This window comes from Chiloscyllium plagiosum, unplaced genomic scaffold (genome assembly GCF_037043375.1).
Source record: "Chiloscyllium plagiosum isolate Xiang-an unplaced genomic scaffold, Cpla_swu_hap1 HiC_scaffold_15, whole genome shotgun sequence".
NCBI lineage: Eukaryota > Metazoa > Chordata > Chondrichthyes > Orectolobiformes > Hemiscylliidae > Chiloscyllium > Chiloscyllium plagiosum.
In genome coordinates, this window is record NW_028270153.1 from 43,739,353 (window position 1) to 43,759,575 (window position 20,223).

General features: G+C 42.4%; 1 protein-coding gene across 1 annotated transcript in view; it reads right to left on the bottom strand.

Annotated features, from left to right (window-relative positions):
- Nucleotides 1-19,805, bottom strand: part of LOC122559908 (cadherin-like protein 26) — a 47,975-nt gene extending 28,170 nt beyond the window's left edge. Inside the window, 4 exon segments of the mRNA XM_087994614.1 lie at nt 7,717-7,864; nt 12,020-12,178; nt 13,371-13,499; nt 19,716-19,805. Coding sequence (XP_087850740.1) covers nt 7,717-7,864; nt 12,020-12,178; nt 13,371-13,499; nt 19,716-19,805 — 526 coding nt within the window.
- Between the last annotated feature and the right edge of the window lie 418 nt (nt 19,806-20,223).

A 20,223-nucleotide genomic window follows, 5' to 3' on the forward strand; every position in this document is an offset into this window, starting at 1 on the left:
ACCTACTTGTCAAAACTCATGCTGTACCACTATTGCCTACATCTTCCTTCACCCACTTGCCAAGACCTCATGTCACTAACCAAGTAATGTCTCTGTACTACCTCTCACTCCCTCAGTACATCGCACTATCTTCCCACCACCTACACCAGCACTAACAATGGAGCAACTCACTTTCACCTCACACAATCCCTCCTTTCTCTCATTCCAGGAGAAGACAGCCCACAATGGGCAGAAAGGGCCTGGAGGAGTGGAGCTATGCCTGATATGACACTACTCAGCCTCTGCAAGGACATAATCTTTGATCTCACAGCAGAAGACTGGAACTGCTCTTGCAGAGATGTTGAGACATCCATGTCCCACAATCAAAACACACCATTCTGTATTCTACTGCAGCACTCATAGTAAACCTGCTATTAATCTCATTCATTGCATACCACTTGTAACCATTGACTGCAACATCCTCTCTCTCATTGTACAGATGCCTCTTGCATGTCTATCACCTCTCCAGAGAAAGAGATGGCTCCCCTAAAAGCCACTTCACTGACCTTTGAGGCCTTGAGTACAGATCAGACATCAACGAGGCTGCTTTCCGCACACAGCATAGGCTTAGGTACTGATATCTCGTAGGAACGTTAGCCTCAAGAACACAAACTGGTGAGTACCTCACTGCACAGCTCTGTGGCTGGCAGAGGAAGAAACACCCAGGTTACTGAACCATCCTCTGACAGCCTGCATGGACAGGTTGGTGGCTGCAGTAGATAGTCAGCTCCGGCATTCTCAGAGTCAGCAGAAGAGGAGTAGACATCTGCATACCATTACCCAAACACTCAATGCCCTCATGACCAAAGGCATGGCGACAGGGAATCAGGTGAGTAGCCATTGACTAATCAGCCTACAGACCCTAATCACTATAAATAGGTTGCTCAGTAATCCTGCCACTTATATCCCCCAATCCCAAATCTCTTTCCTATTAGTTTCTGTGGACAGACCCAATAGATTGACCTTGTCACCTCACTGTGACAGTCGAAACCAGATGAGAAGTGAGCTGTCCGCTCATCGATGGTTCACCCACTGTATTAGTCCTTACCCTCAGGCTGGTCATTAGATTAGATTAGATTACTTAGAGTGTGGAAACAGGCCCTTCGGCCCAACAAGTCCACACTGACCTACCGAAACATAACCCACCCAGACCCATTCTCCTACATTTACCCCTTCACCTAACACTATGGGCAATTTAGCATGGCCAATTCACCCATTATGGAGCTACAGTTCTGACCATTATATTCTCCCTTGAATGTAGACAAATGGAGCCCGAACAGACCTCACCCAACCCAGCACTTGACCGTGGTCAATTCCTTGGACTGGTATTGGAAGTTGCCCTTGACTTACTATGCCAGAACCCCTGATTAATGAATGTCCCATGCATTTCATTGAGGACTACTTCTCCAGAGGAGTTTGATACATGGCTCCTGTTTGCTGCACATGCAGTGTGTTTGCAGCATAAGCTGTTGGCTCATGCTGCAGGTGTGAGATTGACATAGCACATTGCCATACAGCAAGATGCCTACCTCCTTGACTGAGGACTGCTGACCAGCAAGGCAAGCTGCCTGCTTGTGTGACTGTGCTCATTGGCACAGTATGGCACAACAGGGATGCTGTGAGGTGCAGGCAGGCAATTATGTGAATGAATACTTACACACTCAGCGAACTGCCCTAAGATGCAGCCTGGTCCAATCCATGAGCCAGATTCCTGCCCTTACACACCAAGTGTCCTTGCTGCAGTCTTTTGATGCTAATTGCCAGTGTACCCTGCAGTGCAGGTCCACGCTGCCTAAGTGGCCTGTGTGTTGATTGGAGAATTGTAATAATGGTTGTGTGTGGCTGGTAAATGCCAGATGCCATAGTTTGGGATTGAGGGGTCCACGTGACTGGTGCCCATAAATTGTGCCCTGATAATGTTAAGGCTTTCTGCAGTCAGCAGTGTGCTGACATCACTAGGTGACTGTTTGGATATCTGTGTTGAGATTTCTCAATGTCTAACTTATTCAGCAAATTTAGTAAGAGAAAAAGCTGAATGTTAACAAGGTGAGTTGTGCCAAAATAAAACATTTTAATTAGTTTTAATCCCTTAATTAACAACCTGTTGAGTGAGAAACTTGGCTCCTCTCTTGGCAAAAGCACAAGGACAGTGTGAGAGGCTCCTGCTGTTGAGATAGGTCTCGCGTGACTCTGATTTTGCTATAAAATCTTGCAAAACCCCATGTCGATCAGACACCTATGAAATTCTGTCTGCAGGCACTGGGGAGAAGTTAGATGGCACAATTCCAATCTGAATATCACAGCAGTTACCTGGCAGCTCCAGCTCACTGATTGCACCTCAGGGCATCCAGCTTGGACAGTAGTTCCCAACCTTGTAGGGCACACTCCATGGGCAGCAACCACCTACACTCCCTGTCCATGGATTGACATTGCACCCTTACTGTTCCTCAAAGCTCCACTCTGACTCTTTTAAACCACAGTTCTCCATTTCATTGTTGCACTTTGGAGTGCACCAACACCTTTTATTGGAATGCTGACGTCAAGACACTTTGCACACAAGCACAGTCACCCATCTCGTGGGTTTGACTAGGGTGCATCAGTGGGCCCCTCACCTGTCATTCTTCCTTCCCACCTATCCACTCCACCCTCCTCTCCTACCTATCACCTTCATCCCCACTTCCAGGCACCTATTGTACTCTTGGCTACCTTCTCACCAGCCCCACACCCCTCCCATTTATCTCTCCACCCTGGAGGCTCCCTGTCTTATTCCTGATGAAGGACTTTTGCCCGAAATGTTGATTTTCCTGCTCCTCGGATGCTGCTTGGCCTGCTGTGCCTTTCCAGTGCCACTTTAATCTGGACTCTGATTTCCAGCATCTGCAGTCCTCACTTTTGCCTATATTATTAAAACAGATGACTTTGTCAACAGGAAGAAGTGTCATTTCATCAGTAGTGGAGTGGAGGGCACAGATAACATGCCAGTAATTGACAAAGAGAGATGAAGGTAGGTGAGGGCCTGGAAACAATCAGTATCACAAAGGAGGTACTGTTGGGTAAGCTAATGGAGCTAAGGGTTGACAAATCTCCTGGCCCTGATGGAATGCATCCTAGGGTACTAAAAGAGATGATGGGACAAATAGCAAATGCACTTATGGGAATTTTCCAAAATTCACTGGACTCTGGGGCAGTTCCAGCAGACTGGAAAACAGCAAATGTGATACCACTGTTTAAAAAAAGAGGTAGCTAAGAGATGGGAAATCGTAGACTGGTTAGCTTAAGTTGGGTAGTGGGGAAAATGCTTGAGGCTATTATCAAGGAAGAAATAGCAAGGAATCTAGATAGAAATTGTCCCGTTGGGCAGATGCAGCATGGGTTCATCAAGAGCAGGTCATGCTTAACTAACCTACTGGAATTCTATGAAGACATTATGAGCACAGTAAACAAAGGGCATCCAAGCAGATGTGGTATATCTAGAGTCATCAAAAGGCATTCAACAAGGTACCACACAAAAGGCTGCTATATAAGATAAAGATGTAAGCTGTTACAGGCAATGTATTTACATGGATCGAGGATTAGTTAACTTACAGGAAGCAAAGAATGGAGATAAATGAGTGTTTTTCTGGTTGGCAATCAGTGATTAGTGGGGAACCACAATTATTCACAATCTACAGTGATGATTTGGGGTTGGGGACCATGTACAGTGTGCCAAAGTTTGCAGATGACACTAAGATGAGTAGTAGAGCAAAGTGTACAGTGGGCTGTGAAACTTTGCAAAGGGACATAGATAGTGAGTGGGCAAAGGCCTGGCAGTTGGAATACAATGTTAATAAACGTGAAGTAATCCATTTTGGTAGGAATAAAAGTAAAAAGGACTATTATGTGAATGGTAAAAATTGTAGCATGCTGCTATGCAGAGGGACCTGCGTGTCCTTGTACATGAATCACAGAAGGTTGGTCTGCAGGTATAACAGGTAATTAAGAAGGCAAATGGAATCTTCTCCTTCATTGCTCAAGGGATTGAGTTTAAAAGCAGGGAATATTGCAGCTAAATAGGATGAGGCTGCACTTGGAATACTGCATGCAGTTTTCGTCTCCTTACTTGACAAAGGATGTACTGGCACTGAAGGAGGTGCAGAGGAGGTTCACCAAGTTGATTCCAGAGTTGAGGGGGTTGGCTTATGAGGAGAGACTAAATAGACTGGGATTACATTCATTGGAGTTTAGAATAATGAGGGAGGATCTTATATGAACATATAAAATTATGAAAGGAGTAGAGAAAATAGAAGTAGAGAGGATGTTTCCACTGGTGGGTGAAATTAGGACAAGATGGCATAGCCTCAAAATTAGGGAATGCAGATTTAGGACGGAATTGAGGAAGACCTTCTTCAGCAAGAGGGTTGTGAATCTATGGAACTGCCTGCCCAGTAAAGTAGTTGAGGTTTCCTCAGTAAATGCTTTCAAAATTAAGGTAGATAATTTTTTGAACAGTAAAGGAATAAAGGGTTAGAGTGAGAGGATGGGCAAGTGAGGCTGAGGCCACAAAAAGATCAGCCATGATATTATTGAATGGCAGAGCAGGCTTGAAAGGCCAGATGGCCTACTCCTGCTTTATGTTATTAACACCCAAGTCATCTGTAATTATCTTAACATCTTAAACATTTGCACCAGTTATCCTCAGAGCTGCACTGATGCTGGTAATCTTGAGAACTCTCATGTTCCTGCTTTGTTTCAAGGGCTAGATGCCTTACAAGGATGGCTGCTGGTAGACGATGACTACCTTATGCGATCATGGCAGATGACTCCATTATGTTACCCCTGACTGAGGCCAAGTATAGATACCATGTAGCCCATTCTTCTACGAGGGCCATTATGAAGCAGGCAATAAGTCTGCTGAAGATGACTTTCTGATGTTTGGGTAGGGTAGAGTGAAGTCTGTGCATAAAGTATATCCACACAGAGTGTGCTGCATAATCCAGCATGATGTGTTCTGCATAATTTGAGTAGCTGTTAAAGGAGACATGACTGACACTGGAGAACTCAGAAAATGGCATCCATCTTCCAAGGAGGAGGATGCTGACATTACTGAAGGAGATGTACCTCTTGCTCAAAGTGTTGGGCACAAGACAGGACATAACTAATACCTAGCTCCAAGAGATGTGAGCTGGATACAGGGATCATTCTCTGACTCTAAATTTGTTGACATTTGAAAGGCAAAGTGCTCTTCTGTTCCCAGAAGCTAATGCACCTTTATTTTGTTGGATTTTTCGTTCCTCACTTTTGCAGTTGTTGACTAGAAGTCAACCATTTCAATCCTTTGAAAGTTTTCCATCATGTGAAGTGCCCAAATTGAACAATGAATAATATCATGCAGTGCTGGGTGTTAGGAAAGAGTAGCTCTCATTCTTGATGAAGGGCTTTGCCCGAAACATCAATTTTCCTGCTCCTCAGATGCTGCCTGAGCTGCAGGGTTTTTCCAGCACCGCACTCTTGACCCTAATCTCCAGCAACTGCAGTCCTCACTTTAGCCTAGCTCTTTCTTAGACGGGCTCCAATTTACTATGGTGCAAAGGTCTGGTAACCTGTGTAGCTTAATTCTTGCAGCTGCAGTTGCAATGAGTGTCACTCAGACTGGGGATGATATACAATACCAATACACTCAGAATGTGAGCTGGTATTTGCAATGAAGTGCCACCTTTGCCATCTATTTGCCCTCAGATACTTTTTTTTTGCCCCTCTCCCATAATGTACAATGTGAAAGGCAGTTCCTGGCTGGCAGCACTTGATCTGGTGCATGCCGAGGTTTTAAATTTGGGACCAAAGATGGGAATTCTGAGTCTCCCCAGCTGTGCTTCCGTCATTAGTCAGCACACAATAGTGTGAGTGTGGTGGATACATGACAAGGTGAGTTTTGGATAATTATGTGAGAAAACTCATGAGGATTCCTGGAGAGAAACCGTGAATGAAACTGCCCATATTTGATACTTAGTCAATTTTTGGTAAAACTCAATCTTTGAGTCAGAATATTGTCATTAACACAGACCTTATTCTATTGCAATCAACATAACTGAAATCCACAAATGTTCCAAAAATAGAAATTGCTGGAAAATCTCAGCAGGTTTAGTGTAGGATAGATAGGCTTGAGATTGGTTTCACAGGTCGGCGCAACAATGAGGGCCGAAAGGCTGTACTGTCAGCACAGTGGCTCAGTGGTTAGCACTGCTGCCTCATAGCATCATGGACCCAGGTTTGATTCTAGCCTCAGGCGACTGTCTGTGTGGAGTTTGCACGTTCTCCCCATGTCTGCGTGGGTTTCCTTCGGGTGCTCTGATTTCCTCCCGTAGCCCAAAGATGTGCAGGTCAGGTAAATTGGCCATGCTAAATTGCCCATAGCGATAGGTGCATTAGTCAGAGGGAAATGGGTCTGGTTATGTTACTCTTCGGAGGGTCGGTGTGGACTTGTTGGCTGAAGGGCCTATTTCCACACTGTAAGGGAATCTAATCTTATGTTCTATGACTTGCAGCACTGCTGAGAGAAATCAGAACATTTCAGGTCAAGTGACCCTTCCTCAGACCTGTCCCTGCAAGGTACTGAATTTTGGGAAAACAAATTTTAGCAGGACTTATACACTTAATGATAAGGTACTAGAGAGTGTTGCTGAACAAAGAGACCTTGGAGTGCAGGTTCATAGCTCCTTGAAAGTAGAGTCGCAGGTAGATAGGATAGTGAAGGCGGCGTTTGGTATGCTTTCCTTTATTGGTCAGAGCATTGAGTATCAGAGTTGGGAGGTCATGTTGCGGCTGTACAGGATATTGGTTAGGCCACTGTTGGAATATTGCATGCAATTCTGGTCTCCTTCCTATCAGAAGGATATTGTGAAACTTGAAAGGTTTCAGAAAAGATATACAAGGATGTTGCCAGGGTTGGAGGATTTGAGGTATAGGGAGAGACTGAATAAGCTGGGGCTGTTTTCCCTGGAGCATCAGAGGCTGAGGGGTGACCTCATAGAAGTTTATAAAATCATGAGGGGCATGGATAGGATAAATAGACTAAGTCTTTTTTCCAGAGATGGGGAGTCCAGAACTAGATGGCATAGGTTTAGGGTGAGAGTGGAAAGGTATAAAAGGGACCTAAGGGACAACTTTATCACACAGACCTTGGTGCATGTATGGAATAAGCTGCCAGAGGAAGTGGTGGAGACTAGTACAATTGCAACATTTAAAAGGCATCTGGATGGGTATATGAATAGGAAGGGTTTAGAGGGATATGGGTTAAGTGCTAGCAAATGGGGTATCTGGTCGGCATGGATGGGTTGGACCAAAGGGTTTGTTTCAGTGCTGTATATTCTATGACTTTATGACTATGTGACTCAGAACTCGAAAAATGTTCCATTAAACCCTCTTTAAATTCTCTCTAAACTGTAGGGCAAGTACATTTCTTTCTTATTAGTGGAAATCTTTGAACTGTAAATAACTTATGAAGGAAACTGATTGTATGATTCAAAATGATTGTATGTGTCAAAATGTTGCTCTTACAGCTAAGGTATTTCCATATGTGAGTATTTTAGTTTATGTAATCATGGTACAGCTTCCACTTAGGTTACTGATCCATTTCTCATAATTATTCTTCACCTCAATAATCCTGAATTTAAATAAAAACAGTTTAGAGGAAGTATTTACCTGGAGCAGTGGACTCCGAAACCTGGACATGGTAAATATCTTTGGAGAATACGGGGGGATTGTCATTGATATCTTTTACTTTGATCTGATAAATCAGTGATGAGTCCAAAATATTTCCAGTGCGTTTTTGCAAAGCATCAACTGTTAACTGAATGTAAGCATATAAATATTGACATTAGAATGCAATCATTCAAAACAACGTGGCAGAATTAATAGACTTATTAGACAATATTACAAAATTACAACCATATTACAAAACCTCTCTTTATCTAAAAAGTTGGAAAAAGCGTGCCTTCAAATTGCAAAATGCTCTTTCGTACAAGTTTGTAATATTAGACAGACCTTTATTCATGTTTTATAGTGTTATGCCTAGACACCCATAAGATATCTATTCATTCAACTAATTTTCTTGAAGATGTTTGAAGCTGATTGGAATTGGCTAACATATTGTATAAAAATGCCTACGCTGCTGAAATTCTATAGCTTGTCAGTAAGTTTTGAGATGATCTGGGGTCAGACATGAAAAATGTCAATTTCATCGGGTGCCGAAAAGCTCCCATAACCAATGAAATATAAATCATTAATTATTGATTCAGTGAACCACCTTGGGATATGCTCTGAAGGTAATGGTACTATACAAATACAAGTTGGTGATTACACTTTCTAGGCTGGAGTTCCCACTATATGCAACAATCTTAAAAATGAACATATGAATAGTGCTATTGTTGTTATAAATAGAGCACATAGGAAACTGTTGCCTATATTCTGACTAAAGAGAGTTGCAACTGCTACAACATAACAAGAAGTTGTCATTTCCCAAATGTATTAAAATGTGAATCAAACTTTTTTTTAAATGAGTTATTTACAATCAGTAGTTCCAAAATGTAACTAATTGAGGTAATAAATACAACTGAGAAAATAGCAATTCATGGATTTGGGATTAAAAATGTATTCATTTTTGCTGAGGTTTGGTTTGATCTTTTAAAGTTCTGGTATTATTCAGGAAATCAAACCAAATCCTGGGTTTTTGCTTTGTTCACAATTGTTTTTGTCTTCTATTTGTTGGAAAATGGGCTTGAGAGGGAAACTAACTTACAAATTTCCTGTGTATAGAGACTGATAATTTGTGCTGTGATTTGTGCCTCAGAGATGTTCTAAGATGGCACATCATGTTGTATATGTTCAACAACTTTATTGACAATGCCTTTTAAAATGTCTGCCCTTATGCTTACAGATATTTTACTCAAGTTTAGTTCATATTTCTCTGTAGCTATTGCTATTTGTGATTTACTATATGTTAGCTGATACAAGATGCTCAGATGCTGTTAAGTTAGTTATTTTGAAGTTCAATTATAATGCTAACTATTTACAAGTTAACATCATTATGGACTTACACACATAGTCCGGGTTCTGTCCTAACTGATGTTACTGCACATTATAATCATCTGACTAAAAACAAAAAATTCTGGAGACAACTGTGGGTCAGGCAGCATCAATGGAGAAAGAGAACAAGCTAACTTTTTGAGTCGAGATGACTTTTCATCAGAGCTACTCGTACACATCTAACTACCGTGACTCCATTATGTGGAGACAGTGACTGAAGGTAAGGCAAGTACCTTTAAGCTGCAATGTCACATTCTGCGGCATCATGTGACGAGCTTAAAGGTACATTGATTGTATAGCCTGGAAACTGTGATACCATGAAATAATAACCACACCCACAGATTTGACCAACAGCAGACAACACAGAGCATAGTCAACAGAAAGACTTACTCAAACACCAACCAATTAAATATCTACAATTACAAGAAAGGGGATGGGGAATGGGGACAGAATAGGAAGAACATTCCAGGCCATGTTGGTGAGACCAGAGGTAGAAATAACCCTTTTTCAGGCACCCTTTGCGAAACAGACACCACTCCTCAACAATGTTGCCCCGATCCTGTTCCACCGACACTTTTCATTGCATCCTTGTTCAGTACTGGCCCCAGCAACCCTGTTTTATTCAGTTGCATTGCTCCTCATTTTACATTCTCAGCAGTGACTGCTGCTCCCACCTTGGACTAGACGCTGTTGGTCATCAGCTCTCAGAGGTGAGCCTTCCTCCCTGATGAAGGTGCAGAAGTTTTTCCCCAATCCATTAAACAGTTTATTAAAATATTCAGCTCAATCCAAGCAAGGGGAGATAGTCTAGCCCCCAAATTTCAAAATGGCAGCGCTCACACCTCCAAATAAAATTCAGCCCTGAAACCCTGTTGCAGTAGTGTAAATGTGATCAATATCTCCATGCTCACAAATGATCCACCACAAAGTTTATAATAATGAGGATACATTAGTAGGCCTATTTAGTCCATTAAAAGGACCATTCAGGAGAAAAAAAGTGCTCGAGGGGAAGTGGTGACCTGCATAAAAGAGGTAATCAAATATCTTTGGCAGCATTTGTACATCTTTACTATGGAGTTAATCCATCAGTTTTTTTTTTCCACTCTTTTGACACTCTTTTAACTGTAGAAAAATGTAATGTGGTTCTAACATAATGACAAAAAATGTAAGAACTTGTGGCAACTATTTCCACAAGCGAATTTGGGCCATGTGTTGATCTGCAACAATGTAACTTCAATGGAAAGTCTGTGGAAACCATAAGTAATTGTTTTAAAAAAAACATCTTTTTACACCATTTCCCTGGGGATTAAAATACTTCTTGCTAACATTATAATTAACAATGATGACAAACTCTGTGGAAATTTAATCCCTTAAATGACACTCCTAAAATACTGCACATACTGACCTGGAAGCATGCAAACAAGTTGTGGTCGACAGCCACGGGTGGCTTTAAAAAGATTACCCTTGAAGTTATAATTAAGGGGAAAAACAGCTTTTGCCAGCTTGGGCACTGTAGGTATAGTGAAAAAGCTCAATATTTCTTGTATGGTCAAGAGTGTCACTGAATTAACCAAGCTCATACATTTTTAAACTTCGTTACAACAAATAATTAGGTAAGCTAATGGAATGTTTCACTTTTGCATAGGAAATTGTAAACAAAAAAAGGAAGAATTTGTTTCATTTATACAGGATATTAGTGAGACTACATCTGGAGTTCTGAATTCAGTAATGGTCTTGTCTAAGGAAGGATAGAAATGCATTGGAAGCAGTTCCAAGAAGATCAACTATACTCATTCCTGAAATTGGTGATATCTCTTATGAAAAAAAAAGGTTGGACAAACTATGTTTATATCCACGAGAGTTCAGAAGAGTAAGAGGTAACATTAAGTCAAGGTGGGAATGGAAATGTTGTTTCCTTTTGTGGGTGAGTCCCAAACTAGGAGCACTGGCTAAAAAAGATATGGGTTACTCTCATATGACAGGGATGAGGAAGATTTTTTTCTCTTCAAATGTTGTGTGACTTTTTAGATTAGGCAGGAGTGGTGGAAAAGCCATTGAATATTTTCAAGACAAAAATGAATAGATTTCTGTAAGACAAGAAAATCAAAGATTATTGGAAGTCGATGGGAATGTGGTATTTGAAATAGAGTCAGATGAACCACAAACTTATCAAATGGTGGACCAGGTTCAAGAGGTGAAATAGGCAAAAGTGAGGACTGCAGATGCTGGAAACCAGAGTTTACATCAGAGTGGTGCTGGAAAAGCACAGCAGGTAAGACAGCATCTGAGGAGCAGGAAAATCGATATTTCAGGCAAAAGCCCTTCATCAGGAATAGAGAATTTGCTCTTCGGATGCTGCCTGACCTGCTGTGCTTTTCCAGCACCGCTCTGATCTAAACTCAAGGGGTGAAATAGGCTACATCATCTCCTATGTTCATATTTTTGGAGGATGCTTATTCTTGTGGAAGAGTTGAGAACAAGGGATCATAGTTTAATAACAATGGGCCACCCATTTAAGACGGGACAAGGCAAAGCATTTTCTTTCAGGGGGTGATGAGTCTTTGGAATTCTCTTCCTTAAATGGTGAGGTGGAGAAGAATCTTTGATGATTTTTAAAGCAGATGTAAATAGACTCCTGAAATTCCATGAAAGGTTGTTGGTGTAGTTGAGTGTGTTGAGATTACAATCAGATCAGTCATGGTCTTAGCGAATGACAAGGGTACAGGGGATTGGGTGACGTATTCCTGCTCCTAATTTGTATGTATGTATTTGAAATTGTTTCCTATTTCAATAGTTTCTCCCTTCAAAACGATAACGAACAGCTACAGAACTATACAGAAATTCCAAGTGCTTAGTGAGAACCAATTTTACAGAAATGTTAAATAAATGTAAGCATAAAGTAGGAAACAAAAATACTTACCTTAAATATTGAAGTTGTTTCCCGATCAACTTTACGATTAATATATAAATTTCCATTGTTCTTGTTTATTTCAAATAAGCCATGTTCCGGATCTTGATCAACTCCAGGACCCATAATTTTATACCACAATGAATAATTTTGTGTTTTGTCATTTTGAAGCTAGAAAATGAATCAAGTGTATAGTAACCTGATAATGTATAGCCCCTGAAAATTGGGAGGAATCTGAGTGGTTGGGGGTGTGGTGTCAGCAATGACAACTTCTGCACAGATAACTGCATGTATTCTAATGCTTGATAGTAAGCGTTAATGCTGTACATAGACATTTCACTAACATTGTACCCATGTATATTTAATAAAGCAGTATAATCTGATAATAATTTAAGCATTAACTTTAACCAGTTATTTTTAAATACAAATAATAGGGTTATCCAATTTGTAATTTCTGCATTGCACTCGAATCACACAAAGATTGTTTGAAATTTGTTGTGGTAATTTGATAGTTATATAAGTATTCCTAAGTATTGCTCTGAAAAAAGATATGCTGTTGAAGCTATTTGTCTTACCTTCATTAAGTCAATTTTTAAAATTTGTTTAGCCAATGTGGGCATTACTAGAATGGGGCAATATTTATTGCCCATCTCTAATCGCACCAAGGGCAGTTAGGAATCAACCACATTGCTGTGGATCTAAAGTTAAATGTGGGCCAGACCAAATAAGGATGGCAGATTTCCCTTCCTTGAGGACGTGAGCAAACCAGATAGATTTTTAAGACAAGCAATAGTAAGTACATGGTCACCATTAGGTCAGCTCTGTATTTCACATTTATTTTAAATTACATTTCACCAGCTGCCTACAGTGGAATTTGAACCCACATCCCCATAAAGAATAACCTGGCATTCTAGATTTCCAGCACACTGACACTACCAGTGCACCACCACCCCCTCAGATAAAAGAATGATACATTTCAAAGGGAAAAATAATTTCAATTGCATGAGAAGAGGATACAGTTCTGTAGGCAAGTAGATTTTGTTTGATCAAGTTCCATTAAAGTAATTGGAATTATTAGACAGAAAATCCCATGATACTGTTTGCATTTCCTATTGGGAACACACGATTGGATAAATAACTTTTGTGTTAGAAATTGTAAGTTAAAACACAATTTCAAGACTATGTTGATTTTTGTTAGTTTTAATGGTGCATGCTTTCAAATATTTTCTGAATTCTTGTTCTCTTTAACACTCAATCTTGATTGTAAGGCTGGTGAGATGTTTTCTCACTACCTCACAATGGAATATTCAGTCAGATCTGAGAATAATATATCATTGATTCTATTTCCTATTGTATTACTTACCTGGGCAACAAATTTAGGGAAAGGACCTTCATCTTCTTCAGTAATTTCAAATGTAGCTAGAACCCATGCTCGTTTGCAACGTCGCAGTTGATGTGGTTTCAATTCCTTTGAATTTCCTGATCTCGGGTCCTGAAATTCATTTTTAATGATTACCTTTTTTTTTAACCATGTGTTTTTCCTTTTGCATTATGCAGCTGCTATACTCTATTAGAAATATCCCTTTTGTAGAGAGCAAGGCAATATTTGATGGTCATCAGAGCTGCTCACTCACATGCTGGACTAATCTCACTTCTGACAGATGTGATGAACTCTGACATCTAGCATTGATCACTTCATTCACATTGGTTTCTTTGCACCTACTAATGAAACTTGAACACTTCACACAAAATAAAAGCTAAATGATGATCAAAATGGGGAATTAAGTTCTGACTGTGTGGTTGGTAGCCTATTTCTATAATGTCAATGACAGTTACAAACACAAGATAACATGGAGTTATGCCAAAGAAAATTTACTGTCGTTGAGTATGATTATGAATGAGCTCTGAATTTTGAAAGTCCAATTTTTAAATAGTACATCAGTAATCCTATGAATTGAATTAAAACATTATAATGTGTTGGGGGATAATTATCCGATACAAAAGAACATTAGAAATTGTTTTCAGACTGTGCTGCCCATCAGTGATTTACCAATCAATGTATTAAAACGTCTCTGGAGTTTTCCGGTACATAGAGGGAAGACTTTATTGCACGTCCCTTAGCACTAACCATTCCTTTCCTAACAGCCTGAAAGCTGTTCCTTTTGTAACTCCTTCATCTGCAGTTGCAACATGATTGTTCCTAATTCCAAATCCACTTTGGGAGTTAGTGTGTAGACACATAGGCTTGACTCGCCCTTGCTCTGACCTCTCTATTCTGTTAGTAAGAAAAGATTGACGAAAGCTAGAAGCTAAATTTGATGAACACTTACCATCAACTCAATCTACTTACATCTTGTGAGGAGGTAGCCCAATTCCTCCTCAGTGGGAAGGACAGGAAAAAAGCAGGATGGTGTGTCCTGCTGGATGCCATTGTTCTGAAATATAGACCCTAAACCCTAAGGTATTTAAGGCTCAGCAATTACAGGGTCCTAAGCTCTCTACAGTCAGCCCTACCTCAGCTGAGGGCCACACTCTCTCAGAATTGCAAAGGACCCACTCTGTACTACATCCTCAGGAGAATTCATACTCTCAACAAACAGTATTTCAATTCCATCTCGAACATCAAAAACTGTAAGTACAACAAACTTTTATCCACCCACCTCCATAACCAGCGCTCCTCAAACATTCCAGAAGATTCCCCTGGCCTCGGAATCTATTCTGCCATTAGCCATGCGGCTGATGCAGCTGCCACCCCCACGCTGATTGATGATGTCACTTCCATCCCCATCATGGCCACTCCCACAACCACTTCCACCCCTCACAATTCCTCATGCATCACACGTGACATCACTTCCGCCCCTCACATCATCGCTGATGCCACATGCTCAGTGACTTCTGCCACCCCTACTGCTGTGGTCACCACAACTTCTGCCCCCACCTGCGCCACTCATCTGCTTTCTGCTGACATGTCCCCCACAGACCCCACTGTCACTACTCCCACTCCCCAGAACCCTGAGGGAAACACTACCCCTGCTCATGACTCCACCCCATTCCCCCCACCATCACACCCACTCCAGTTACAGGTTCCGCACCCACTCCCAGCTCCACACCCACACCAGATCCCAGCTCCCAGCCCTGCCGAGTTTTCACCATCCCCGCAGACCTCCCCCTCACAGAGGACGAACGATCAGTCCTCAGCAAAGGACTCACCTTCATCCCCCTCCGTCCACGCATCAATTAATTTAATACATGCCGTGACGTCAAACAATTCTTCCGTCGCCTCCGCCACCGAGCTTACTTTCACAATCAGGACTCCTGTCCACCTTCCGAGGACACCTTCGCCCACCTCCAACACACTGCATCCACCTGGACACCCCGCACTGGCCTATTACCTGCCCTCGACCTCTTCATTTCCAACTGCCGCCGGGACATTAACCGCCTCAACCTGTCTACACCCCTCCCCCACTCCAACCTCTCACCCTCACAACGCACAGCCCTCCAATCCCTCTGCTCCAATCCCAACCTCACCATCAAGCCAGCGGATAATGGGAGCACAGTGGTAGTCTGGCGCACTGACCTCTAAACCGCTGAAGCCAAACGTCAACTCGAGGACACCTCTTCCTACTGCCCCCTCGACCATGACCCCACCCCCATCACCAAACCATTATCTCCCAGACCATACAGAACCTCATCACTTCAGGAGATCTCCCACTCACAGCTTCCAACCTCATAGTCCGGGAACCCCGCACTGCCCGGTTCTACCTCCTTTCCAAGATCAACAAGCCTGACCACCCTGGCTGACCCATTGTCTCAGCATGCTCCTACCCCACTGAACTCATCTCTACCTACCTCAACACTGTCCTATTCCCCCTAGTCCAGGAACTCCCCACATATGTTCAAGACACCACCCATTCCCTCCACCTCCTCCAAGACTTCCGTTTCCCCGGCCCCCAACACCTCATCTTCACCATGGATATCCAATCCCTCTACACCTCCATCCGCCATGACCAGGGCCTCCAAGCCCTCCGTTTTTTTCCTCTCCAGAACGTCCCCAACAGTACCCTTCCACCGACACTTTCATTCATTTGGCCGAACTGGTCCTCACCCTTAACGATTTCTCCTTTGAATCCTCCCACTTCCTCCAGACGAAAGGGGTAGCCATGGGCACAGGTATGGGCCCCAGCTATGCCTGTCTCTTTGTTGGCTACGTAGAACAGTTGATCTTCCGTAATTACACCAGCACCACTCCCCACCTCTTCCTCTGCTACATTGATGACTGCATTGGCGCCACCTCGTGCTCCCGCGAGAAGGTTGAACAATTCATCAACTTCACCAACACATTCCACCCTGACCTTAAATTTACCTGGACCATCTCTGACACCTCCCTCCCCTTCCTGGACCTCTCCATCTCCATTAATGACAACCGACTTGACACTAACATTTTTTACAAACCCACCGACTCCCACACCTACCTGGATTACACCTCTTCCCACCCTACCTCTTGCAAAAATGCCATCCCGTATTCCCAATTCCTCCGCCTCCGCCGGATCTGCTCCCAGGAGGACCAGTTCCACCACAGAACACACCAGATGGCCTCCTTCTTTAGAGACCGCAATTTCCCTTCCCACGTGGTTAAAGATGCCCTCCAACACATCTCATCCACATCCGCACCTCCGCCCTCAGACCCCACCCCTCCAACCGTAACAAGGACAGAACGCCCCTGGTGCTCACCTTCCACCCTACCAACCTTCGCATAAACCAAATCATCCGCCAACATTTCTGCCACCTCCAAACAGACCCCACCACCAGGGATATATTTCCCTCCCCACCCCGTTCTGCCTTCCGCAAAGACCGTTCCCTCCGTGACTACCTGGTTAGGTTCACGCCACCCCCCACAATCCACACTCCCATCCTGGCACTTTCCCCTGCCACCGCAGGAACTGTAAAACCTGTGCCCACACCTCCTCCCTCACCTCTATCCAAGGCCCTAAAGGAGCCTTCCACATCCATCAAAGTTTTACCTGCACATCCATCAATATCATTTATTGTATCCGTTGCTCCCGATGCAGTCTCCTCTACATTGGGGAGACTGGGCGCCTCCTAGCAGAGCGCTTTAGGGAACATCTCCGGGACACCTGCACCAATCAACCACACCGCCCCGTGGCCCAACATTTCAACTCCCCCTCCCAGTCTGCCGAGGACATGGAGGACCTGGGCCTCCTTCACCACCGCTCCCTCACCACCAGATGCCTGGAGGAAGAACACCTCATCTTCCACCTCGGAATACTTCAATCCCAGCGCATCAATGTGGACTTCAACAGTTTCCTCATTTCCCCTTTCCCCCACCTCACCCTAGTTCTAAACTTCCAGCTCAGCACTGTCCCCATGACTTGTCTGGACTTGTCCTACCTGCCTATCTCCTTTTCCACCTATCCACTCCACCCTCTCCTCCCTGACCTATCACCTTCATCCCCTCCCCCACTCACCCATTGTACTCTATGCTACTTTCTCCCCACCCCCACCCTCCTCTAGCTTATCTCTCCACACTCCAGGCTCACTGCCTTTATTCCTGATGAAGGGCTTTTGCCCGAAATGTCGTTTTCGAAGTTCCTTGGATGCTGCCTTAACTGCTGTGCTCTTCCAGCACCACTAATCCAGAATCTGGTTTCCAACATCTGCAGTCATTGTTTTTACCCAATTACAGGGCATGTACTTTTAACTTACTTTTACTGATGCTGAGGTTGTGGGTAGCACTGTTCTAGAATTTTGGCATCTGGTGGTGTCAGCAAAGGAGGGGGCAGATGAATAACTGACTGATGTACAAAGTCAGTTGTTGCAATGCAACAAAAGCAGAAGATGCCAGAAAAGCTCAGCATCTGTGAAGAGAGATCAGAGTTAACATTTCGGGTCTGGTGACCCTTCCTTAGAACTCAATGTACCTGAGTTCCTGGGTAATTCTATTTTTTTTAAATCATTAATTTAATCAGGATGTGAGCATCTTTGGCAGGCCAGCATTTATTGCTTGTACTGAATGTCCTTGAGAAAATAATCAGGAACTGCTCATTTGGAACTTCAGCTATCCATCTGCAGTGAGCTAATCCTCACTGCTGTTAGGAAGGAGTGTCCAGGTTTTCCCCCAACAAGGACAGTGCTGCCATGATGATATAGGGCTGTCCAAGAAAACATGATGATAGTTTGCTGATAATCGATTCATCTATTCAAATGCTGAAACAGTTGCAACCCAGAAAAAAGAACATTGCTTGATTAAAGCTCTTCCATTCTATCATTACATAATATTTATGTAGAAAAGTTAAAGAAGTTTCAAATACTTTCAGTTTCTGCAATTGATATTTCAAAGGATTTGAATGATGGGCACATCTGCTAAACTGAGTTAAAAGCATTCTGTGGTGAATCAATGACTTTTTTTTAACATATATTTTATTGTCAATAGAAGGTTTATTGGAAACAGTGTATCATCTCTGAATGGGCATGGAAGTATCTTAGTTTGACCTGGATGAAATGAAAGATAATGAATGTCAATGAAAAGATGCAGTTTGGGATGAGACACATTTCAACACAACTTATCTTTCAAAAGGCTCCTTCATCAGGATGATGATTCCTGACATCTCTCAGGTGCCATGAACCAGGTTTTTGAAAAGCCGACCCAACACCATAAAAATTGCAGAGAACTAAGATATGCCAATCCCTACATTGGAACCGACCAGGGCAATAGCATCACCTATGGGTTTGGAACCCAAACCATCCTTCAAGTACACTGTTGAAAATCAGAGACTCCAGGAATGAGGTTGGAAATCCCAGATTTGGGTCTGTACCTCTATTTTCACCTCTACATAGAATCTCCAGGCTCCCATGAAAATCTAGACCATATACTTTCAAGTCAATATGGTGTGTGGCTAAGAGGAAAACCTGCAGGTAATCATGTTCTCAGGTTTCCACTGTCCTTATATTTGAAAGTGGCAGAGTTCACTGTTTCAGGAGGGACTGTTAAAGGATGGATAAAGGTAAGTTGCTACAGTGAATCTTGTAGGTGGTGCACTCTACACCAGCAACAAAGGCAGGCAACAGCTAACTTGAGCCTGCTACTGGCTGCCAAACAGTACAACAATCCCAATGACACTAGAAGAGGTCACAAGCGTAAAATGAAAGTCCAACATTCCAATGGGCACAATTAAGTCCCAGCAAAAAAATAACAAGAACATGAAGATTCTTGGACTTCAAGACAACAAAGGACCTTGGAGATTATGACCAGCCAGCCAAAGAAAAAAAATCCACAAAGCTCATGCTTTTTGAGAGACAAAAATTGGTGCCTTATTAACCTGTAATTGATTACTAAAATAGCTGCACAAGGGCCAGTATCCTATCACCAAACCACCCTTTACTTACACATGAACTAAACATGGACTCTGACCAGCAAGCCTAGTGCCAGTTCTACGTGAGTAGACTCTCAGAGACTCCTGTTTATGTCTATCAGCCAGGGGTCCCTGATTGGTCTTGGTTAACAGAACCAAATGAGAGATCTCATACTCAAAATGATCCACATGACCATGCATGTTCCAATCACCACAGATACCTATTAAAAGTTAACTATGTGCCTTTATCTGGAGTAGACAAATTGGATTTATTCCATGGTTTAATAAACAAAATAAAAATTATTGAAATACTGTAAGATTATGAAAATAGTACATACCCTTGTGGTCTGAATGATTGATTGGACTACTGGACGTATCCCCCTCTTTGCCTCATTCAGCTTTTCTTGATTATGTGACAAACAGTTCATGACAGCAAGCTTGCAAAAATCATAATTGAACAGGTCACTAATAAAGTTGCTTTATTTAATTTACTACTGGACATTATAGTGTACATTTTCAATGCATTATCAATATTAAAATGTATTAGCAATTGTTGAAATATGTTTACCTTTACACTTTATCTGTGTGAAAGGGTAGCAAGGCTATGTAATGCCGAACATATTTGTCCTTTTAAAGGTGATAATGAACTTTTCCTTTGAAAGCTGAATTCATATGATAATAGTACCTACACATTGTTTTAAATATGAAATTGGAGTTTTGTTGTTCAACAGCAGTGAAGGGACAGATATATATGACCAAGTCCATAGTATCCTGATCTCACATGTTATAGTTATAGCTGTTCTATTTCAACTTATGATCAAAGAGGATAGTACAACATCTTTCAAG